General features: G+C 37.8%; 1 protein-coding gene across 1 annotated transcript in view; it reads right to left on the reverse strand.

Moving 5' to 3' along the window:
- LOC144978519 (uncharacterized) overlaps positions 1-26337 on the reverse strand; it is a 142970-nt gene extending 116633 nt beyond the window's left edge. The window contains exons 1-2 of the mRNA XM_078924698.1: positions 26187-26337; positions 20265-20554 (exon numbers count right to left, since the gene is read on the reverse strand). Coding sequence (XP_078780824.1) covers positions 20265-20551 — 287 coding nt within the window. The 5' untranslated portion in view covers positions 20552-20554; positions 26187-26337. The remainder of the gene's footprint in view (positions 1-20264; positions 20555-26186) is intronic.
- Positions 26338-27015: the final 678 nt, after the last annotated feature.

Here is a 27015-nt window from a genome sequence, read left to right on the forward strand (position 1 = left end):
CTCTGAATAGCTTTAAACTTTATCCTTACTGTACAAACAACTGGGACATGGTCACTGTCTACATCGGCGCAATATACCTCCTCCGTGTTTTAAGTGAAAGAGCTATACAGGTTCAGACCCCACTATACCTCTGTTTTGTCGACTACAAAAAAGCTTTTGATAGAGTACGCCACGAAGAAATACTAAAACAACTGCACTCCATTGGCGCTGATGAGAAAGACCTCAGACTCATGCAAACATTATACTACACCCAGCAGGCATCTATCAAAATCGGAAACTCTACAGGAAATTCCATTCCTATTAAGAAAGGAGTCCGTCAAGGGTGTGTTGCCTCACCAGATCTGTTTAATCTATACCAAGAAACAATCATGAGGGGCATAAATAATATGGAGGGAATAAAAGTAGGAGGTCACAACATAAATAATATAAGATACGCAGACGATACGGTACTCATTGCAACATCAGAAATCCAACTTCAAAAGATTGTTGACAAAGTGGTAGTAGATAGTGAAGCCAAGGGAATGGAAGTGAATATCACCAAAACAGAATGCATGGTAATACAGAAAAACCCCGAAAACAACAACACCTGCAATATAACGATTCACGGCGAGCAGCTTACCAACGTAGAAAGTTTTAAATACCTAGGTTCAATAGTGACAACAGATGGAAGATGTAACCGAGACATACGAGCAAGAATAACTCAAGCCAAACAGGCCTTCATGGACCTGGGAAACATTTTGAAAAACAAACAGATGTCGTTCGGGATTAGATTCCGAGTCTTGAAGTGCTACGTGTGGCCAATCTTGTTCTACGGATGCGAAAGCTGGACTACAAATGCAGAAACACAAAAGAACATTGAAGCTTTTGAAATGTGGTGCTTGAGAAGGATGCAGAGAATATCGTATACCGCACACAAAACGAACGAAGAAGTGCTAAAACAAACATACCAACAAAGGAAACTAATGCCCTTAATAGTGGATCGACAACTATCCTTTTTCGGACACATAGTAAGGAAAGATAAGAATGAATACCTGGCAAGTTGTGGAAAAATACCTGGTAAACGCGCCCGGGGGAGACAAAGAAAAACACTCATAGACCAACTGAAGGGCTTCACCAACCTAACAATCCAAGAGCTGTTTGAAAAAGCAAGAGACAGGGAGGAATGGAGAGAGATAATTCATGCAGTATCCGAAGCCTGGACCAGGCATGGAACCTAGAAGAAGAAGAAGATAGATGGATAGATAGATAAATAGATAGATAGATAGATAGATAGATAGATAGATAGATAAATAGACAGATAGATAGATAGATAGATAGATAGATAGATAGATAGATAGATAGATAGATAGATAGATAGATAGATAGATAGATAGATAGATAGATAGATAGATAGATAGATAGATAGATAGATAGATAGATAAATAGATAGATGGATAGATAGATAGATAGATAGATAGATAGATAGATAGATAGATAGATAGATATATGTTTCAACGGTAAATAAAATATTGTGCATTTAAACTCGAGCTTTTATATAGAGAAATATCCACTAAACTGGGCACCACATCACGATAAATAAAATAAAAGTTGAGTTTTTTTTATATAGCGCTATATCTACTAAAACAGGTCAAAGCGCCTTACAACGGTTCCCTAACCCACAGCAACACGTAACCTGTAGAACAAGGCATGATGCCTTTTAGGAGATATTACAATGTTTTTGTTCATATATAGCGAAAAAAAAAATCCACTTAACGTGGTCAAAACGCTTTGGTCCCTAGCCAACAGCAACACTGGACGAAACATGGAGCCTTTAAGGCGATATTATTTTTTTCAACAGAGACAACGCAGTTAACGGTCAGACACTCATTTTACGCCTGAGAACGGTGAGAGAATGCGAGTAAAGAGCTTTTTCCTAGAAATGAACTTTGGCCGCTCAGAGCGGGACTCGAACCCGAGAGGCACTGGTCTGAAGGCCAGTGCCATGTCACATGACCACACAGCCACACAATTGGTACAAACAACACCGATGAATCAAAATAGATCAAAGAAATAATAATATATATAATAACTATTCTCGATCTATCTATCTATCTGTCTATCTATCTATCTATCTATCTATCTATCTATCTATCTATCTATCTATCTATCTATCTATCTATCTATCTATCTATCTATCTATCTATCTATCTATCTATTTATATATATATATATATATATATATATATATATATATCGATCTATCTATCTATTTATCTATCGATCGATCTATCTATCTATCTTTCTATCTAGCTAATTATCCGTCTGTCTATCCATCTATCTATCTAACTATATGTCTACCTGCTGTTTCACTATTCATCTCTGTCCATCCATCCATCCACCCATCGATCTATTAGCTATCAAAGTATCCCCCCCCCCCACTCTCTCTCTCTCTCTCTCTCTCTCTCTCTCTCTCTCTCTCTCTCTCTCCCTATATATATATATATATATATATATATATATATATATATATATATATACATGAGTGTTGGTGGGTACTTGTAGGTACGAGAGTGCTCGATAACGTTGGTTAGAGCAAATATAAAACACAACACACACACGCACACACACACACACACACACACACACACACGCACATTCACATTCACGCAATGAGAGCACACTACAACATGTCACTACACAACAATTCCTAATCACCGCTAAATCAACAACACAACGGAATTAAGGACACAAGAAAATCAACATCGGTCCCCCCCGAACGGAATAAAATAATTCTACGGCACATAATATGCCGATTGACGACGTGTGGAGACCACAGAAACATGTGTTTCGGCCATAAATAAGTGAGTGACTCCATTTATTTATATACATGTAAATAAATAATAATAACATTGATATAATAGGCTGACATATAACTTGTTTCCTAATCACTACCACCACTACTTCCAACACACCACCACCATCACTTCCTCCATCCCGACACCATCTGCTCCGTGCATCCAATCATTACGATCACCACTCCTTATTCTTCTCCTACCATTACCAATACGTCTGGTCATTGTTATAAACACTATCTGTTACCAAACGACTCAAAAACGGTGTTAAGCCCAAGTGCTTCTATTCCTAAATGTGACCCATCGTCTCAAGACGATATTATGCCGGAACGAACCATGTGCTTAAAAACCGAATTTAATGTTAAATGGTCAAAAATATAAATTGTTGGCATTAGCACCCTAAAATATGGTTGCCATTCTCCTCAATAAAACATACAAACTCAACACAAATCGGATATTTCTGGTTATAAATTCAATTTTCAACATCTTTACCAACCTGACTTAATACCGTTTTGAGGCGAAGGGTCACAAATAAAATCAAAATCAAATTAAAATAAAATCTGGAAAGACAGGGATTTAGAATTTTGACCAAAAAACTCGTCCATCAAATATCGATATCTCTTAAACCTGGGACTTCCGGATGGTGCCCCAAGTCTGAGAGGGCTTTTTTGTTTTGTTGTCAAGATGAGGTTCAATTAATTCGAACGATGTTTGAAGGATGAGTTTTCTGACCATAATTTTAGATACGAGTCCAAACAAATCTTGACTCCACCTGGGATTGATCTCGCTCCCTTTGCGTGTGAAGCGAGTGCTCTACCACCTGAGCTATCGCAACCCCAAAAATTTAACTTAATCGTTATATTATTTTAGTTACAAATTTGTAAAGGGCATTTTTTTAAAGTATCAAGATCACCAGATAATATATATATATATATATATATATATATATATATATATATATATATATATATATATATACAACGAAATTGACGCCACTCAGCTCTTGGTTATTGTTTTTAGCCAGCCATTTTTATGAGTAGTTCTCACTAAATTCTATCAATCAGACTATAGATAGAACGAAGATGACGTCACTCAGATGTTCGTTTTTATTTTTTGCCAGCCTTGTTTATGAGTAATTCTCACTAAACTGTATTATCCAGACTATAAACGTTTCACATAGTTTTGTGTGTTGCTCCGTTATATTTCCGGATGGCAATGTTGTGAGCTTCCTAGCCAGGCGCACACCATCTATAACCGATTAAGGTTACACACAGTTTTGTGTGTTGGAACCTTACTTCCGACTGGCGAATGTTGCGAGCTTTGTGGATAGCCTAAACGCACAGCATCAATCAATATCACCGTTTTGAGGCGGTGGGCCAGATAATATTCATCTTTGACAACCTTTATCCGGAAAGGAAAAATTGCATAACGAGACTGACCATCAATGTACATCAGTCCCTAACATCACAGACTGCCTGTGTCATCCGTGCCTAACATCGTCTTTGCCTTGTTTTCTTCCCCTCAATACACGTCTTTAGACCTCCCCCTACGTCAACAGATGGCCTCATCACTCATTGACAGACACAATACCCCCCCCCCCCCCCCCCCGGCCGTCCCCTTTTGACTTGATCGACAACATAATAATTCTGGACATAACATTATCATCTCTATATTTTGTATTATCTCTCAACAAAGACGAACAACAAAGACACTGAATGGATGGAAATAGCTATTTATATCATTGGAATGAAGTTGACGTCATTCGGCTCTTTGTTATTATATTAATTGTTTTGTTTTTGTTTTTAAGGGTTTTACGGCACTTGCAACACATTTAGGTCATATCAGCGCCAGTAAAAAGGAAGAAAATTGGATTGTGAAAAAGATTCGAGGTGTACTTTTAAAAGGACTTGAGGGGAAAGGGCAAAGACAAAGGGGAATGATTCAAATAGGAAACAGATGTAGATTCCAAGAGCACATTAAACTATCAATGTACTTAGTTTGAGATCACCTCAATGTCTCACTCAGACACCAGCACAAGGTCCCACTAAGAGGAATCTACTCAAAAGTTTACATTATACAATCAAAATAACAAATGTAACAATACATAACAGAGAGATGATTTACAAGGGAAAAAATATCATCTCCCAAAACACTAACTATGCATTTGACTGTTTCCCTCCTAGCCAAACACTACGGCCAGGGCCAGGGCAAAACCAAGTATTCTCATTCCAAGACAAAGACACAAAGCAAATTGGAAAACAGACACAAGGGGATAGAAGACAGTAACTGCCACCCTGCCCACTATGGGAGGTCAGGAACCCCACCCGGTGTTATTATAATAATATTTAGACCGCCATTTGGGGGATCAGATCGCAAATATCACATTAATCAGACGAAACATTTTGATCACACATTGATTGATTCTTAACGTTTTATTCGAAGGTTGACTGAAGTGAAGAATGCATCAATAAAGATGAGAGAAGATAGATTGAAATGGTTCGGACATGTAAAGAGACGAGAGAGGGAGTACGTGGGAAGGAAAGTATTGGCTTCAAAAGTCGTGACGTCACTTCCATTGTAATGACGCATTGTAACATAGTAACACGTTCTAAACAATCGGAACAATGGCGGACGCCCTTATGAAATACTTCTCCGACGAGAATAAAAGTGTATCCAGAGGAGAAAAACATTATCAATCTGATCATATTTTGACTTTTATACATTCTGATCACATGACATGTGAAAAAGTTCTAGCAAGGATGAAGAATAAAAATTACCGATTTTCTTTGTTTAGAACCAAACTGCTCGTTGCTGGGCGGACGTGACATCAGACTATTGAATCCTATTAGCAGGAAAGATGAATAAGGGACGCCCAAAGACTAGATGGTTGGATAAAAGTAAAGGACGAAATAAAAGAACTGGGCCTGGAGGAAGATGATGCTATGAACCAAGATGCATGGAGATGTGGAATTCAAATGGCAACCCTGCAAAGAGCGGGATACGCCGAAAGAAGAAGAAGAAGAAGAAGAAGAAGAAGAAGAATTGATTCTGTGCGTTTAGGTAAATTACTCACAACATCTGCCAGCCGTTTATAACGTTCTTACAAACAAAACTGTACACTACGTAAATTCTTATAGATAGACCAAAGTTGAGGTCACTTTAGTCTTTGTTATTGTTTTTTGCTATCCGTGTTTATTAGTAACTCACAGCATTGCCATCCGGAAGTATAACGGATCAACGCACAAAACTATGTGTAATCAAACGCTCAAAATTACACATAGTTTTTGTGCTGGTCCGTTTTACTTCCGGATGGCAATGTTGTGAGTTTCTTAGCCAAGCGCATACTATCTTTTGATAGTATGCGCTTTGTTAAGATAGATAGTGAGCACTTGGCTAAGAAACTCACAACATTGCCATCCAGAAACATAACGGACCAACACACAAAACTATGTGTAACCATGAACGTTTATAGTCTGGTTAATACAATTTAATGAGAATTACGCATAAACGCATATGGCAAAAACCAATAACAAAGACCTGAGTGACATCAACTTCGTTCTATCTATATCCACATAACTGTGATTGTCCTCCTTTATTTGGCGGGAATTTCAGTTAGATGGATTAAGGTCCGATCCTAAAGGTAGAAAGCAATTGACATTCATTCACCTTTTAACCCTCCCGTCCTGCTTCCTCACAAAAAAGGGGGAAATAAATCCCGGCCTATTGAGCCATTATCATTTGTTCTCAAATGGACACACTTTATTTAATACGACATTTGTCGGCGTTCGAAAATAAATTATTACCAGTAATTTGGAGTTTTGCTGAAATGTGACCTACGTCTTCAACATGAAATAAATAAAATAAAATTCCCTTTGTTCCTCCCATAGGGGAAAATTTGTCTCAAGAGTCTATTCCAAGGGAAGACTGGATTAACATTAACCCAGGCGTCAGCCGCACTGCAGCGAACGCAAATTGAGTTAAAGCGAGGTAGGTGACTTGTCAAGGTCACACATAATATACAGCGCAGTGGGTGTTCGAACTCGGTACCTGTCGGGTACAAAGCAAAGACCGTACCACTGAACCACGCTATCCCAAAACGGAATTAACTATCTCCTTACCGGCCATTTTCAGGATTTTCCCCAAAACTTCATACCCAACTAACACACAAAAAAAAAAAAAATTATCACTCAAACACAATAGCAGAAAGTTCTTGCGATTCATAATTTCTTTAGTAAAACATGCTCTATAACACACTGTTCATTTTCTCTAAATTTTATGATGTACAAAAGAAATTTGAATAAGAAAGATGTTGGTTGTATCGTAACGAATGTGACGATTTTCCTGTAGTTGTTAAGGAGAGGGTTAAATGTAGAACCTTGAATGTACAGTCAAAAATGATGGGAGTTAAATGACGTTTTTACGCATAATTGATAAGAATTGACGTGCACTTATTTGCAGGTCTGATAACCCATTTCATTATGGGCTCATTGTTGTCATGAAAATCTCAAAAAATTACGCAAAATATTGTCCATTACAACAATGTTAAACTAGGCCCATAATTGAGATCTATCGAATGTCAGACCTGCATATATGTATACGTCGATAAGAATGAATACAACGACATAATGTCCCGGGTTCGTAAAATGATTATCAGAAATTCAAGTCCTTGGAAAAGACTCTTTACTCACATTCTCTCACCATACTCAGGTGTACAATGAGTCCCTGACCATTAACAGCGTTGTCTCTGTCGGATAAAAACAGAAGAATATCGCATAACAGGCTGCATGGCTCGCCTACATCTTACGGAACCCTTTGTAATAATAATATTAATAAAATTTATTTATATTGTGCCCAATCGTCTATACAATAACGCTCTAGGCGCATAACAATAACTTCAATCCATTCAAATCTCTCTCTCTCTCTCTCTCTCTCTCTCTCTCTCTCTCTCTCTCACTCTCAGCCTCACTCTCTCTATCTCACTCTCTCTCTCCCTCACACACACCCATGCACACAGACTCTCTCTCTCTCTCTCTCTCTCTCTCTCTCTCTCTATCTCTCTCTCTCTCTCTCTATCTATCTATCTATCTATCTATCTCACTCTCAGCCTCACTCTCTCTATCTCACTCTCTCACACACACATATGCACACAGACTCTCTCTCTCTCTCTCTCTCTCTCTCTCTCTCTCTCTCTCTCTCTCTCTCTCTCTCTCTCTCTCTCTCTTTTTTTTTTTTTTTTTTTTTTTTTTTTTTTTTTTTTTGTAAAGTGCTTTGAGGGCGTTTAGTGGATATTGAGTTATCTATGAAACACGTAAAGAGCCGGGCATTAGACGAGCATCACGCATAACAGACAAAATGGGAAGAGCGTAAAAAAAAAATTTAAACCCTAAAAACCTACCATAAAGCCACAACTATCCCACTCTCACCCCCCCCCTTCCCCCCCCCTTCCCCCCCCCCCCCAAAAAAAAAACAAATAAATAAAAAAAAATAACACACAAACATTTAAAAAAAAAGATTTTGACCAGAACAACTTCTATTTCATAAATCGACAGATTAACATGACCCTTGAGAATGACTTCTTTGAAGTCTCGAGGTTAAAGACGTGTTTGACAAGGTCAAGGTCGAATTAATTTACGAATTCAGAAAGAAACATTTTCTGGCCAAAATGGGGGGGGGGGGAAACATTTTTTTTCTTTTTTTTAAATATATATTCTTCTTCTACTTGAGTATGGCAAGATAGGGTAACACGCAAGTATTGTTGTTCTTTTCTATTTTAAGACATATACATATAGATCTAGATGTTATGTAGACTTCTGCCGATTGTGGTTTTTGACGCAGAACTGAACAGGAGAAGCGTGCAAAGAACATGTTGGTAACAACAAGATATGAAGTGAATAGAAAAGTGCCAGAAGACAATAGAGAATAAAAATTTTTTCGCGGCGGTGGTGGGGTTTGAACCTGCGACCTTATTGGTACGACAACTCCGCCTGGCAGGTGAGAGCGTGGCTCTACCGTGTGAGCTATCCACGAACACAAAAATATTCGTTTCAAACTCAAAGTCATTACTAGATCCCTCTCTCACCCACTTCTTGAGACCGCCGATTCGTTCGTACACCACCATCGCGAATAATTTTGACCAGCAGTTAAGCCTAATAGCCAATATTCTCAACACAAACATATAACATAGAAACGATTGAGACATTGAGTATGCTCCGGTGTATGGGGTGAATTTTTAATTCAGAAAAGTGAGTGGAGCAGGCACTTATGTTGGTAACAACAAGATATGAAGTGAATAGAAAAGTGCCAGAAGACAATAGAGAATAAAAATTTTTCGCGGCGGTGGTGGGGTTTGAACCTGCGACCTTATTGGTACGACAACTCCGCCTGGCAGGTGAGAGCGTGGCTCTACCGTGTGAGCTATCCACGAACACAAAAATATTCGTTTCAAACTCAAAGTCATTACTAGATCCCTCTCTCACCCACTTCTTGAGACCGCCGATTCGTTCGTACACCACCATCGCGAATAATTTTGACCAGCAGTTAAGCCTAATAGCCAATATTCTCAACACAAACATATAACATAGAAACGATTGAGACATTGAGTATGCTCCGGTGTATGGGGTGAATTTTTAATTCAGAAAAGTGAGTGGAGCAGGCACTTATGTTGGTAACAACAAGATATGAAGTGAATAGAAAAGTGCCAGAAGACAATAGAGAATAAAAATTTTTCGCGGCGGTGGTGGGGTTTGAACCTGCGACCTTATTGGTACGACAACTCCGCCTGGCAGGTGAGAGCGTGGCTCTACCGTGTGAGCTATCCACGAACACAAAAATATTCGTTTCAAACTCAAAGTCATTACTAGATCCCTCTCTCACCCACTTCTTGAGACCGCCGATTCGTTCGTACACCACCATCGCGAATAATTTTGACCAGCAGTTAAGCCTAATAGCCAATATTCTCAACACAAACATATAACATAGAAACGATTGAGACATTGAGTATGCTCCGGTGTATGGGGTGAATTTTTAATTCAGAAAAGTGAGTGGAGCAGGCACTTATGTTGGTAACAACAAGATATGAAGTGAATAGAAAAGTGCCAGAAGACAATAGAGAATAAAAATTTTTCGCGGCGGTGGTGGGGTTTGAACCTGCGACCTTATTGGTACGACAACTCCGCCTGGCAGGTGAGAGCGTGGCTCTACCGTGTGAGCTATCCACGAACACAAAAATATTCGTTTCAAACTCAAAGTCATTACTAGATCCCTCTCTCACCCACTTCTTGAGACCGCCGATTCGTTCGTACACCACCATCGCGAATAATTTTGACCAGCAGTTAAGCCTAATAGCCAATATTCTCAACACAAACATATAACATAGAAACGATTGAGACATTGAGTATGCTCCGGTGTATGGGGTGAATTTTTAATTCAGAAAAGTGAGTGGAGCAGGCACTTATGTTGGTAACAACAAGATATGAAGTGAATAGAAAAGTGCCAGAAGACAATAGAGAATAAAAATTTTATTCAAAGAACATGTTACAATTTTTTGTTTCTTGACACCACCGCTCCTGTTTTTTTGATCTTCCGATGATCTGTGCCTTAAGTCTCTATCTATCTAGCCTACATCGTTGCACAATAATTTATTTCGCAATGACAACAGATGGTCGTTGATTTCACGTCCTGTGTCGTAATCGACATCTTGTCATATTTATGATATTATAATAATAAAATATATAGATAGAATGCGTTTGGCTAAGAAACTCACAACATTGCCACTCGGAAGTATGACGGACCAACACACAAGACTATGTCGTGTTGCCTTAACGTTTATAGTCAGTTTTGTGGAGAATTACTCATAAACAAACAAAAAACCAAAAAAAAAAAAAAAACAAAAAAAAAAACCAAACAAACAAACACACAAGCAAACCTCCCTCCCCCCCCCCCCCCCAAAAAAAAACACACAAAAAAAAACAAAAAAACAACAAAGACCTGAGTGAAGTCAACGTCATTCTATCTATATAGTCTTGTATATTTGCTATGTGGGCTATTTTGTGTTTGTTTTTAATTGTTTTACGTCGTTTGCAACACATTAAAGTTATATCAGCGTCAGTATAAAGGAAGAAAATGGGATGGTAAAAAGTTCTAGAATTACAATTAAAGCGCCCAAGAAAAAGTAAGACAAAGGGGAATTTGTTCAAATAGGTAACAGAATATGATATCATATAAATAATAATATAATAGTAATAATAATAATAATAATAATAATAATAATAATAATAATAATAATAATAATAATAATAATAATGATAATAATAATAATAATAATAATAATAATAATAATATATACACACACACACACATATATATATATATATATATATATATATATGTGTGTGTGTGTATATATATATATATATATATATATATATATATATATATATACATATATATATATATATATATATATATATATATATATATATATATATATATATATATATATATGAGCCAAGGTCAAAAGGTGCCCGCCTGATACCAGTGTTAAGAATATTTGATTTTTACTTAACTATGGGCTGTTTTCATTGGGTTAATGCTTGTAATCAATTGATAATATGAAGAAGAGATAAAATGAGATAGCTCAACATACTCTGTTCAACAGAATATGAAATAAACAACTTGAAAGTCAAATTTGAATGCAGTTTGGAATGTGCTTAATACGAGGTCAACGCATCACCTTTTTAGAAAGCATGTAGAAATTAAATGTGAAGTTTTAGCTCACATGATTGAAATTTGACTAATAGTATAAAGTCAAAATGTGGTCTTGTGGTATGACCCTCGCTTTCGGATCGGAAGGTCCTGGGTTTGAGCCTCGCTCGGCGCATATTTGAGTTCTTGGAAAAGGCTCTTTACTCACATTCTCCCACCGTACTCGGGTGTAAAATGAGTACCTGGTCGTAAACAGCGTTGTTTCTGTCGGAAAAGAATTGAAATGTAGCCTAACAGGCGTCATGTCCCGTGCTACACGTTACGTGTCGCTGTTGGCAGGGACCCTTGTTGAAGTTCTTTGAGCACGCTTAGTGGATATTGCACTATATAAAAGCTCATTTTTAAAAACGAAATGTTAAAAATTGCTTTTGGCTTAACATCCCTTGTTATCGACGTGCTCTTAATTTCAGATCTGGTAACTGAACGCAATTATGAGAATGATTCAACATTGTTGTAATATATACACTATTTTATGTTGGTTTGAGGATGTTTCCATTAGTACACTAATAATGAGTCCATAACAATTTGGGTTATCATCCTTCGAAGAAGTACACATTGATTTGTAATGTAACTAACATATACAGCTCTTGTATCCTTTGTAAATCGACTTTAAGTGTATTTTGCACTTGATAACAGCTGGTGTTTTTAAAACAATTAATTAATATTCTATAAGGCTCAGCGAATGGTCTACAATTTTCACAATTTTTGTAACGATTTCAAAAGATTGTCAAACATCCACATCCGCTTAACAACATCAACTGTAGACCTCAACAACATCAGAGACAGGGCATCAAACAGACAAGAATAGAGATTCCTCTGCACAGAAATCATGAAGGCCGCCGAGGCTACAACGTCGGTCGACTGTGCCAGCGAACAGCTTTAAGTCAAGTAAGTCAAAAGGATAAACTTTTATATTTTTAAAACATTTTACGGTTTCAATTCCACTCCCTTCTTATCCTTCTCTGACATCTCCCCCCCCCCCCCACCACCACCCTTCTTTATTTTTCCTCTGTTTAGTTGATTTGATTTTTTTTCTTTTTGTTTGTGTGGCTTTTGTTGCTTTTATTGGTTGTTTTCTTGTTTTTTTTTTTGTGAGGATTTTGTTTGTTTATTTTTGTTTGTTTTGTTTTGTTATTGTGTTTGTTTTCTTTTGAACTTTTTGCTTTTTTTTCCTGCCCATCTCTGATTCGTTCGCCTTTCCAATCTAACCTTTCTATTTATTTACTCTAGCAAAATGCTAATACTAATATGTAGCAAGAGTGCGTTGTTTCTATGGTTCAAGTGGTTATTATGTGGTCTAGTGGTATGACACTCGCTTTCGGATCGGAAGGTCCTGAATTCGAGCCTCGCGCTCGGCGCATAGTTGAGTCCTTGGAAAAGGCTCTTTACTCACATTCTCTCACCGTACTCAGGTGTAAAATGATTACCTGGCCGTTAACAGCGTTGTCTTTGTAGGGGAAAAATTGTAATATCGCCTAACATGTCCCGTCTTACATGTTAAATGTGGCTGTTGACCAGGGACCCCTTGTAAAGCGTGTTGACCACATTTAGTGGATATTGCGCTATATAAAGCTACATTTTAAAATATCTTTTTAGAATAACAACAAATACTGCTGTACTCTGGGGAAAAAAACCCCATATTTAAAAAATTGGCCAGAAAACTCGTCCTTCAAATACCGATTGATTTAAATGACTCTCATTTCGGTAAAAACTTTCAAACATTTACAAAGTACAATCCTGCAATGCTCTGAAAGGACACTCATTTAAAATTTTAGCCAGAAAACTCTCCCTTCAAATATCAATCGATTTATATAACCCTCAAATTTAACAAAAACTCTCAATCCGCGAGGTCCCAGATTTGAGAGATTTTGCCAAGATGAGGGTCATTTAAATCGATCGATATTTGAAGGACGAGTTTTCTGGCCAAATTTTTAAATATAGGTTTTTCCAGAATACGGAAGAATATTGTTATTCTTAGAAACAAAGATAGATATTACTTATTATAATTAACTCCAGGATCCTAATATCCTATTTGCATAACCTGCATGGATTCCATTGTGACGTAAAGGACAAGAATCATAACAGTAGCAAAATAAACATACATATCTACCTCTCAAACGGTAGTGATGCTGTTTATTATGATAGAAATAGCAATGATGATGATAATGATGACGATGATGGCAACGATGACGATGATGGTGATGATGACGAATATGATGTTGATGAATGAATGAATGAATGATCCGACAGAGGGGATATTTGGCGCTTGTTGACCGGGGGAAACGTCAAATGTGATCGGGGAGGGTTTAAGAAACCTATCGATCATGTGATCCGTTGATTTTCATGCATAATCCACGTCAATGACATGTTTTTTTTCTTTTTTGTTTTTTGATTTTTGTTGTTATCTTTCGTTTTTTTATTTGTTTTTTTTTTTTGTTTTGTTTTTGTTTTTGTTTTTGTTTTGTTTTTTTTTTGTTTTTTGGAGGGGACGTGAAGAAAAGGTTGGAGGGTGGGGGGAGGGGGGGGGGTGGCGGAGGAGGAGTGGTGGACTTGGGAGAGAGAGGAGGGGGAGGGGGGAGGGATGATTTTTATAAGAGGAATGATTTTATGACTGAAAAGGAACAATATTATATGTTTATAGTAGGAAAGAGAATAAAGGTAGGTGGAAGGGGGGGGGGGGGGGGGGGGGGGGCGGTGATAAAAGTCTGATGGTCGTGACGAGTTACTGAAGATTATCTGTGTATTTTTTTTTGCGTTTTGACGTTTGTGTATGTGTTTGAGTGTGTGTGTGTGTGTGTGTGTGTGTGTGTAAGTATATATATATATATATATATATATATATATATATATGTTTATATATATATATATATATATATATATATATATATATATATATGTGTGTGTGTGTGTGACGACTTAAATAACCAATTCTCCATACATTTACGTTGGTCTTACGTTGAAGAAAACCATAACGTTAATATACCCGTAACCGTAAATAGCAGAGCGTAATAATGAGATCCCCAAGATGCCGAAAAGCGAAAAAAAATCACAGATTAGAATAGGCTTCATTAGTCGTGACGTCACTTCCCTCGTAATGAGGCATGATAACTTAGTAACTGGTTCTAAACTATCGGTACAATGGCGGTCGCCCTTAAAATACTTCTCTGACGAGCATAAAAGTGTATCCAGAAGATAAAACGATTACAAATCTACTCATGTTTTGGCTTTTATACATACTGATCACATGACATGTGAAAAAAGTTCTTGCCAGTATGAAGAATAATAAGTATCGATTATCTTTGTTTAGAACCAACCTGCTGGTTGCTGGGCGGACGTGACATCATACTATTGAATCCCATTGGTGCATCAAGGTACTGAGAAGCAAGATAGGTTTAGTTTGTGTTGTGTGTTGTTTGTGTGTGTGTGTGTGTGTGTACGTGTGTGTGCTTGTGTGTGTGAATGATTATGTTTCAGCCAAAGTAAATTTGTAATTTAAGCGCTTAGAGTCTAGTATCTCGGAGTTATAGCGCTATATAAGTTTTCAGCATTATTATTATTATTACTGGTCATGTGATTTCTTATTTCCATGCCTGGAAAGCTATTGACGTGGATGCCTTTTTTACTTTTGTCTTTTGTCGGGTTATTTATGTACCGCTTGATCAATAGAACCAGCACCGGTTTTAGTATATTGTATTAAAACTAAACTAGTAGAACAAACATACAATGGTTTTACTTTAGACCCAAACATTAAAAATAAGCATAATTTTGCCACTGATATCAACCGTGAACCGTGAACCGACGAGTCCAAGCGTGGCTATCGTTAACTTATAGCCGGACACCGTAGCCATCGTTAAGTTATGGCCGGACACCGTAGCCATCGTTATGTTATAGCCTGACACTGTAGCCATCGTTATGTTATAGCCTGACACCGTAGCCATCGTTATGTTATAGCCTGACACCGTAGCCATCGTTAACTTATAGCCGGACACCGTAGCCATCGTTAAGTTATAGCCGGACACCGTAGCCATCGTTAAGTTATAACCGGACACCGTAGCCATCGTTAAGTTATAGCCGGACACCGTAGCCATCGTTAAGTTATAGCCGGACACCGTAGCCATCGTTAAGTTATAGCCGGACACCGTAGCCATCGTTAAGTTATAGCCTGACACTGTAGCCAACGTTAAGTTATAGCCGGACACCGTAGCCATCGTTATGTTATTGCCGGACACCGTAGCCATCGTTATGTTATAGCCTGACACCGTAGCCATCGTTATGTTATAGCCTGACACCGTAGCCATCGTTAACTTATAGCCGGACACCGTAGCCATCGTTAAGTTATAGCCGGACACCGTAGCCATCGTTAACTTATAGCCGGACACCGTAGCCATCGTTAAGTTATAGCCGGACACCGTAGCCATCGTTAAGTTATAGCCTGACACTGTAGCCATCGTTAAGTTATGGCCGGACACCGTAGCCATCGTTATGTTATAGCCTAACACCGTAGCCATCGTTATGTTATAGCCTGACACCGTAGCCATCGTTATGTTATAGCCTGACACCGTAGCCATCGTTAACTTATAGCCTGACACCGTAGCCATCGTTATCTTATAGCCTGACACTGTAGCCATCGTTATGTTATAGCCTGACACTGTAGCCATCGTTAAGTTATAGCCGGACACCGTAGCCATCGTTAAGTTATAGCCTGACACTGTAGCCATCGTTATGTTATAGCCGGACACCGTAGCCATCGTTATGTTATAGCCTGACACTGTAGCCATCGTTATGTTATAGCCGGACACCGTAGCCATCGTTATCTTATAGCCGGACACCGTAGCCATCGTTATGTTATAGCCGGACACCGTAGGCATCGTAGCCATCGTTAAGTTATAGCCGGACACCGTAGCCATCGTTAACTTATAGCCGGACACCGTAGCCATCGTTAACTTATAGCCGGACACCGTAGCCATCGTTAACTTATAGCCGGACACCGTAGCCATCGTTAACTTATAGCCGGACACCGTAGCCATCGTTAACTTATAGCCTGACACTGAAACCCAAAAAGACTGGCAGTTTGATGTCATTATTTGGTTTTGCACCGCCCAGTGCCAATTGAGACTAATCAACGAAAGCAATTTGCTACTACTTAACACAACTTAACTTGAAACATAAAACTGTACCGAACTCATTTAGTATTTACTATATTTTCATTGAAATCCTGGCGTCGTTAACTTTGCTTGAATATTAATCATGTTTAATGAACAACAACCGAAAATAAATGCAATCTCTTACAGCTACCCCCATTGTTCTTTCTAATATTGGTCAAGTTTTATTGCCAAGTTTTTCTACAAATTCTTGCGTAAACTTCTTGCATAAGCTTACTCTCTTACAAATAGTCTGATTTCACGTCGCCGAGCAACGGCGGCCATCCTGGTTCTAAACAAAGAAAATCTGTACTTTTTATCTTTCATGCTGGCTAGAATTTTTCATATGTCTTGTGATCAGAATGTGTAAAAGTCAAAACATGATCAGATTTATGTTTTTTCCTCTGGATACGCATTTATGCTCGTCGGAGACATATTTCATAAGGGTGTCCGCCATTGTTCCCTACAGTTTAGAGCCAGTTACTAAGTTACCATGCGTCATTACGAGGGAAGTGACGTTACGACTCTTGAAGCGTATTATAGATAGAACAAAGTTAACGTCACTCAGGTCTTTGTTATTTTTTTTTTTAATTTAAAATTTTACATTTATGTTTATGAGTGATTCTCACTAAACTGTATTAACCAGACTCTAAAAGTTCATGGTTATACATAGTTTTGTGTCCGTTATGTTTCCGAATGGGAATGCTGTGAGTTTCTTAGCCAAACGCACAGCATCTATTCGTTGCCCACCAATCAAGGGACTGAATCTGGTTGATAATGAAGTCACTCAAAAAAAAAAAAAAAACAACACACACAAAAAAAAAAAACCAAAAAAAAAACACACAAACACACGCACCAATATTTTTTTTTTATCTTGAGCGTCTTTCGATAGATGATTTATAAAAAAAACGAAACAAACAAAAAAAAAAAAATGAAACAAAAGAGCACCTACAATTTAAAACAAACAAACAGAATGGAGCTTGTATATAAATCAATACCCACTAAAACTGTTCAAAGCGCTTTACAAGGGGTCGCAAACTAACAATAACACTTATTACGTCGGACAAGGCAAGGCGCTATTACAATTTTCGTTTTCGATGGGGACAACACTGTTAGCGGTCAGATGTTCAGTTAACACCTGAATGAGGTGTAGAATGTGAGTTTAAGAAAAGAGACATTTTCTCCTAAGGCTCGAACCAAGGATCCACAGGTCCCAGTGTGAATAGTGAATGTCATACGATAAGACAACAAAGCCGCACAATGCATTAATTGTTCTACATCGTTATGGTAATAAGTCATGGGAGAAAGAACTAAAGAACAAAAAGGTAGAGCAGTATAGATGCTGTGTGCTTGGCTAAAAAACTCACAACATTGCCATCCGGAAATATTACTGACCAACACACAAAATTATGTGTAATATTGACCATTTATAGTCTGGTTAACACAGTTTAGTGAGAATTACTCATAAACGCTGATGGCAAAAAGCAATAACAAAGACCTGGGTGATGTCAACTTTGTTCTTTCTAATTTTTATGAATTCGGGGATACAACTCATTCATTGTTATTGCTTTCAAGATACACAAGAGTTATCTTTTCACCTATTTACTGTTTAATTATATTCGATAATTGTTGTTTTCTTTGTGTGTGATTAAAAAAAATCCTTTTTGCAGTTTGTTTGTTTGTTTGCTTGTAGTTTGTTTGTTTGTTTGCTTGTAGTTTGTTTGTTTGTTTGCTTGTAGTTTGTTTGTTTGTTTGCTTGTAGTTTGTTTGTAGAGGGGGGGGGGTGAGCTTTTTGTTTGTTAAATATTTGTTTATATTTGTGCATTAATTCATGTTTTGGCGCCAAGGGGGAAAAAAAGATGACAGTTGTAGTGAATAGCATGAATTAATAATTATGACAATTTCTGTAGCGTTTTCTTTTTCAAAGACTTACCATGCTCAATGCGCTTTATAATGCTTCAATTTTTCGCCACCGAGCAAGCCATTTGGAACAATGATATTTTCATCCCACACAGTACAGGTGGCATGCTAGTTGTCTTTTTCACTAGCATACATTCATTAATGAAAATCTTGCTGCTTGAAGCTCGAAGGAAAAAAATAACGATATTATGTGTTGAATTGTAAGCTGAATTTATTAGAGGAAGACAGATACTGTGGACGTTTCGGATTTCCCCTTTATCAACAAAACACAATGAATAGAACACTAAGGACGAATATAAAAATAGATGACATTCCTCATTCGTCCTTAGTGTTTTATTCATCGTGTTTAGTTGATAAAGGGGAAGCCCGAAACGTCCACAGTATCTGTCTTCGTCTAATAAATTTAAGCTTACAATTCAACACTTATCGTTATTTTTTTAATAGCATAAGTTAACACACTGCACGTATGTCGCTGCTATTGGTCTTGTGGTATGACACTCGCTTTCGGATTGGAAGGTCCTGGGTTCGAGCCTCGCTCAGCACATAGTTGAGTCCTTGGAGAAGGCTCTTTACTCACATTCTCTCACCGTACTCAGGTGTAAAATGAGTACCTGGCCGTTAACACTGTTGTCTTTGTCGGAAAAAAAATATATAATGTCACCTAATAGGCGGCATGTCTCGATCTATGTGTTACGTGTTGCTGTAGGTCAGGAACCTTTTGTAAGGCGCGTGGAATTTACAGGCGGCATAGAGAAATATTCATCACAATAAAAGAATGAACTTTAGAGCTAGGACAGAGTAAATTCGCATTCCACCCTCTTCTCTTTTTACCAAAAAAATAAAATAAAAATAAAAATTTAAAAATCACTCACAATATTGTGTGCGTAATTTCATTCATCTGTGGTGTTTCATCCATCCTGTTTTGTTGATAAAGGGGAAACCCGAAACGTTCATTTGATCTGTTTTTGTAACTAAATTGAAGCTTCCAATCAAGTTCACATTATTATTTATTTCTTCGAGCTTCGAGCAGCAACATTTACATTTGTGCGTAATAGGGATGGTAATGGGGGTCCTGATTGCTCAGTTGGTAGAGCACTCGCTTCACACGCAAAGAGACCGAGATCGACCCCGGGTGCATTTGATATTTATTTGTCAATCCAGCAGTGATTAGGTAGCTGGATCCGTTAGATCTGGCAGAAAGTATTTTCTAAAAGACTAGCGTCATATCCAAAATAATAGCAAGAATGTATTGTAATAATTTAATGTAATGTAATAATGTAACGTACTAATTAATTTATACAGCGCGAAAAATCCACAAAATGCTCTAAGGCGCTTCACATACAAAAACAAAAGGTAACACAAAACACATAGGTACTTTTACTACTCAAAAGTCTGCTTGAATAGGAATGTGTTCAAAAGGTGGTAAAAATTACTGAGCCCAGGGCCGCCTTTCCTTTGATTTCTCTATATCATTTTTTCCATGCTTTTGCCCCGTCTACACACACTCACACACACACACACACACACACACAGAGAGAGAGAGAGAGAGAGAGAGAGAGAGAGAGAGAGAGAGAGAGAGAGAGGAGACACCAAAGGTAAGTCTACTCACGTTCTCCATTTGGACTGACTTTCGAAAAATTCGGCATGATCAAATGCGGGAGAAGACAGGGAACTTCCGCCCCAGGAGAAGGGTCTGTTTCCTAACGAACTCGCTGGGCTAAAGGCGAAAGGTGATCCTGGACGGCTACCATCTGGGGTCAGGCTTACTGGACTTTTTGGCAGCTGGAGCTTGAGAAGAGATTTTCTCCTCCTGAGAGGAGCTGAAGGATTTCCATTAGTGGGCGCTACGCTGTCTTCGCTGATTGTGTAAACCGACGATCGGCTTGTTTCTTGCATCTCCTGAAAAAATGAATAAAGACTTATTAAGCGTCCAAAAACTAAATAAATGAGCTTAACAAAAAAAAAAGAGATTTTATAAGCGCAATATCCACTAAATGTGCTCAAAACGCTTTCCAAGGGGTCCCTGGCCAACAGCAACATTTAACATTTAGGACGGGACATGACGCCTGTAAGGCGATTTTACAATTTTTGTCGGCACTCCAAAACAAATTCCTAAGAAGGATCCTGAGGGTATTCTGGGCAAAAGTTAATTCAAAAACATACACATGATATCTGAAGCTGTAAAGAGGAGAAGGTGGAAATGGTCCTGGGTTCAAGCCTCACTCGGCGAATAGTTATGTCCTTGGAAAAGACAATTTACTCACATTCTCTCACCGTACTCAGCTGTAAAATGAGTATTTGACCGTTAACAGCGTTGTCTCTGTTCGGAAAAAAAAATGCAATATCGCCTAACAGGCCTCATGTCTCGTTCTACATGTTAAGTGTTGCTGTTGGCTAGGGACCCTTTGTAAAGCGCTTTGAGCACTTTTAGTGGATATTGCTCTATATAAAAGCTCAAGAAATAGACTGGATACGTCCTCAGATAGGATCAGAGTGCCATTCCCAGGATAGCCTTCAGGTGGACCCTCCAGGGAATGAGAAGGGACTGCCCGCTGGAGACTTGGAGGAGTATCAAGAGAAAAATTATGATAGCTAGTGGGTGGCCTTGGGGACAGATGACAAAAATGGCCTCCAACCGAGAAAGAGGGCGTTCCACCGTTTCAGCGTTTTGTGTTGATCAAGCACCAAGGGGATAAGTAAGTAAAATATAGTATAAAGCTAGTGGTGAATAAATTCAGATAAAGGGTAAAGCGGGCACTTGTATCAATACTGATGAGAATTATGGGCGCTACATAAAAGCTCAAGTTTTAAACGATTAAGAAATAGACTGGACATGTCCTCAGATAGGATCAGAGTGCCATTCCCAGGATAGCCCTCAAGGGGACCCTCCGGGGAATGAGAAGAAGTTGCCGCCCACTGGGGACCTGGAGGAGGAATATCGAGAGAGAAATGACAGCTCGTGGAAACGGAGAATAAAAAGTCACGGAGTCAGTGCCAAACTCAGGATTCAATTGACACGACACCCTCCTCGCACTTATATATTAATAATAGTAGTTATAATGATGATCATGACGATGATGATGACGATTATGATGATGATGATGATGATGATGATGATGATGATGATGATGATGATGATGATGATGATGATGATGATGATGATGAAGATGATGATGATGATGACGATGATGATGAAGATGATGATGATGATGATGATGATGATGATGATGATGATGATGATGATGATGATGATGATGATGATGATGATGATGATGATATGACTCAGGTCTTTGTTATTGGTTTGTTTTTTTTTTTTTTTGCCATCCGTGTTTATAAGTATTTCTCACTAAACTGTATTAACCAGACTATAGTATAACTCTAAAACGTTCGAGACTAAACGTTAGTTTTGTGTTTGTTGGTCCGTTATATCCGGCTGGTGAATGATGTGAGTATTTTACCTAAACGCATGGCATCAATCGTGATCTGATCAAGTTTTCATGAAACAGCATCAAGCAATGAAGAAAGAAAAATACAAGAAAAAAAAAAAAACACCGCCAAAAAAAACTCCAGCCTGCCTCTACAAAATGTGTGTAGGAAACAGAACCAAACAAAGGTTGTAAAAAAAGTACAAGAAAGAAAAAATAAATATCCCAAAAAGTCAGCCTTTCTCGACAAAACGAGAGCTTTTATAAAACGCAATATCCACTAAACGTGCTCAAAGCGCTTTACAAGGGGTCCCTGACCAACAGCTACATTTAACATGTAGGACGGGACATGACGCCTGTTAGGCGATATTCCATTTTTTTCTCGGACAGTTACATAACATGTAGGACGGGACATGACGCCTGTTAGGCGATATTACAATTTTTTTCGGACAGAGACAATGCTGTTAACGGGCAGGTACTCATCTTACATAAAAGTACGGTGAGAGAATGTGAGTAAATAGCATTTTCCAAGGGCTCAACTATGCGCCGAGCGAGGCTCGAACCCAGGACCTTCTGGTCCAAAAGCGAGTGTCATAACACAAGACCACATAGCCGCAAAAGTGTGTTTGAAAGAAAAATACAGGAGAAAAAAAAATCCCCCCAAAATCAGCCGGCCTCCAAAGGATAGCAAGTAATTCGGATTTGTTTTTTTGGTTAAAATATTTTAAGTGTCTAGTAAATTAAATGCATTTAAAATATGAACAAAAATTCTGATTTCAACACAGTCGAAGCCAGCTAATTTTTTGGGATGTTTTTTATTTTCTCCTGTAATTTTCTTTTTGCATTTCTGACCCTATTTCATACCCCCCCCCCCCCCCCCCCCCCCACAAAAAAAAAAAATTGAGCTTTTATAAAGCGCAATATCCACTAAACGTGTTCAAAGCGCTTTACAAGGGGTCCCTGACCAACAACAGCAAGTAACATGTAGAACGAAACATGACGCCTATTAGGCGATATTACATTTTTTTTCCGACATAGACAACGCTGTTAATGGCCAGGTACTCATTTTACACCTGATTACGATGAGAGAATATGAGTAAAGAAGAGGCCTATTCCAAGGACTCAACTATGCGCCGAGCAAGGCTCGAACCCATGACCTTTCGATCAGAAAGCGAGTTTGTCATACCACGATACTACATAGCCGCACATAGATACTTTATCAGTCTTTTATCAAACACCACTATTGTGTCCCTTATTCATTGAGTACTTTATTAACAAAGGGGAAACCGGTAAAGTCTACATTATTTAATCTGTCTTTGTGAATTAAACCGAATTTTTTGCTCAGCTTTTTCATTATTTAAAAAAACGTCATCTTGCTTCGAGCCTCAGCATTTATTACAAATTTACAGCGTTTTTACAGCTATGCGGTCTTGTGGTATGACACTCGATTTCGGATCGGAATGTCCTGGGTTCGAGCCTCGCTCGGCGCATAGTTGAGTCCTTGGAAAAGACTCTTTTCTCCCATTCCCTCACCGTACTCATGTGTAAAATGAGGAACTGGCCGTTAACAGCCTTGTCTCTGTCGGAAAAAAAATTGTATTATCGCCTAATAGGCGTCATGTCTCGTTCTTTATATTACTTGCTGTTGATCAGGGACCCTTTGTAAAGCGCTTTGAGCTCGTTAAGTAGACATTGCGCTATATAAAAGCTCAATTTTACCATCCACAAGTAAAATGTTTAATTATAAGTACTGCACTTTTCTAGTATTTGACGGATTTTTATGCTCTGGAATGAATGACTTTGTTGAATTTATCAGAATTTTTGTTCATATTTTAAGTGCATTTAGTATACACTTGATTTATTTTTAAATTCGGAATTACTTGCTATCCTTTGGATAGGAGGCCAGTCTATCGCAAAGAATTTTCTTTTTATCCAATTATACAAAATGCAACATTTATGCCATAACAATATTTCAATTATGTAATTCATCTAAAGATCAAAATTGTATTTAAATATTTCTAATTCTATTAGGCTGTTTAAATCGCATAAATATGTTCATGACACCAAAAACAAGATATAACATACGTTGTTAAAATATTGTATAAGTTTTATTGTATTAAATTAGAGTTACAAACAAAACCACAGGTACCTCTTCTTGATTGTTGTAAAGAAAAAATAAACATAAGGATTGAATTGTAAGCTTAAATTCATTAGACGAAGACAGATACTATGGACGTTTCGGGTTTCCCCTGTATCAACAAAACACGATGAATGAAACACCTAGGACGAATGAGTGAATGGCGTAGTAAACTCACTCAATCCTAGAGATGTTTGCTACTTTTCAAAATAGGAATAAATATATCAAAAATGAGCATGTACATAGGTAGTTTTATTTAACTACCATTAACATGTAAAAACTAAAAACATTTGTTTTGATACTATGCCTATAATTTGTCATAGAAAATTGTAATAAATAGGCATGGGGTAAAAGTAACCCGGGTAAACTGCGGATATAGTCGGTGTTAGGGTTGAGTGAGTGAAGGTGAATAAACAAAAACAATGATGGGACAGAAAACAGAGTAGTTACTCCTTTTCACGCTATGGAAACCGGGATAAACTCCGGCTCCATGGGCCTCATGGCTCTGAAGGACTACAGATCGATTACTGTTTTCTAAGGTTTTTGTTACTTGCTGGTGAAGAATTTTCAGCGCAAACCGTTAACTCTCTCCTTACCGACCATTTTCAGTATTTTCCCAAAATGACAGGCTTGCCCAGCAGAAAAAGTAATTTTTTGAACTCAAACAATCTCTCTACAAAACAACTTGATGTTCTTATCAATAAAACAAAAGTCATTTTGATGTGCAAAATAAATATGAATAAGAAAAAATGTATTTTGTGTTGTAACAAATATGACGATTTTGCTGTAGGTGGTAAGGAGAGGGTTAATATTCATTTTTGTTTGTTACGTTGTAAGGAAGTATGATTGTTCAGAGGGGAAAATTAACCAAATTTGACAGGAATCGAATTCTTCTGCGGGCTATTGGATTTATTCTGGTAAAAAAATTGTGATATGACAACTTTAAATATGTACAAAATACTAAACACGGCTCGTTTCGCGCTGAAAACTCTACATCAGCAAATAACAAAAACCAGTGAAAAGAGTAATCGATCTATAGGCCTTCAGAGCCATTCGGTCCATGGAGCCGGAGTTTATCCCGGTTTCTATAGCGTGAAAAGGAGTACCTACTCAATTTCCTGTCCCATCATTGTTTTTGTTTATTCACCTTAACTACGTCGTTCACACATCTCTCATTCGTCCTAGGTGTTTCATTCATCTTGTTTTGTTGATACAGGGGAAACCCGAAACGTCCACAGTATCTGTCTTCGTCTACATCTTTGCCAAAATGATGATCATTTTAGTCGATCGATATTTGAAGGACGAGTTTTCTGGCCAAATTTTGAAATATGGGTTTTTCAAGAGTACGACAGAGTAGATCATAAAGCAATAATTCCAAAGTTGTAAATGTTTTCCTCTAAGTAAACACAGTGTGTTCTTGATCACAACACACTTTTTTTTAAAAACTTGAAATGATCTTACAGTTATTATTCCACCCCTGCTCTCATTGGAAAACCCTATCATTTCTTAGTAAATTATTATGTAATCGTTGAATAATCCTTTGAACGCGTATTCAACGATTGCAGAATATTTTCGCACATTTTATTGGTGTGAAATAAGGTGGAATAGACAGCTGATTGGTCATTATAAATAATCTTTTGGTGCGCATGAATGCAAATCCAACGTTTTAAGTTTTGAGTATAATTGTCATTCAAGCAGAAGGAGAAAGATACAAATTATGGTGAATAGAAGTACTAATACCATATCAATTGGTTACAAAATATCTAATAATCTTACTTTGAGGGGAAGAATAAACCTTTAAAAAAAATTTCTTTGTATTTATTAAACTCGTTATATTTTTATCGTGCAATAAAAATACTCGCAAGCTCGTTGTGTAATTGGGCACGATAAAAATAAATCGTTTAATAAATACAAAGAGATGAAAGAATCGTATATTCTAACAGGTCGTGATAATAATTTGATCAAATACCTTAAAACAGTAACTGAAACAAGGTCACGAAATGTTGAGAGAGATAAACTGCAGAACGCAGAAATTAATTTTATTCACCAATGAAGTACAATGTTGCATGCCTTCAAAAGCAACAACCCGATGTTTACATTCCCCTGCTTGTATAAGAAGTGGACATAAAAGATGTGTCTATTTGTAGAAACAATGGAAATGTTACCATAAAATATTTCTTATAATATATTATTGCAGTCGTCTGGTGATGACGGATGTATGCGTGTCATATGTGACCCTTCGCCTCAAAACGGTATTAAGTCGGATTGGTAGAGATGATGAAAATGGAGTTTATAGCCAGAAAAATCAGTCTTGTGTTGAGTTTATATGTTTTATTGAGGAGAATGACAACCATATTATAGAGTACTAATGCCAACAATTGATAATTTTGACCAGTTTAACATTAAATTCGGGTTTTAAGCACATGGTTCGTTCCGACATAATACCGTTTTGAGACGATGGGTCTCATATAACTGTACCCCGGATTAGAACAGCCGTGGGAGTGATTTATCACGGAGCAGCAGCACCGGCGACCAGAAGAAGTTCGTTCGAGGTAATTTTAGGAATTATATTGACCACTCAATAAAGTGGAGGGGTCAGGGAATGCTTCCCGTATCAGGCGATGCCAGAGCGTTGAAGCTACTTGAGCGATGTCATTGTTTGTGTTAAAGACAACTACTGAATTATTATTTATTGGTCATTGTGGTTGAAAATGGTATGGTTGGGGTTTGCCGCGAAGCCCAGGTTGGAATGACTGACATACCAACTGATATATTATGGCCTTTCGCGTGCTATGTAG

This window comes from Berghia stephanieae, chromosome 8 (genome assembly GCF_034508935.2).
Source record: "Berghia stephanieae isolate SIO BIC M18660-M18661 chromosome 8, UCSD_Bste_1.3, whole genome shotgun sequence".
In the NCBI taxonomy this organism is placed as follows: Eukaryota; Metazoa; Mollusca; class Gastropoda; order Nudibranchia; family Aeolidiidae; genus Berghia; species Berghia stephanieae.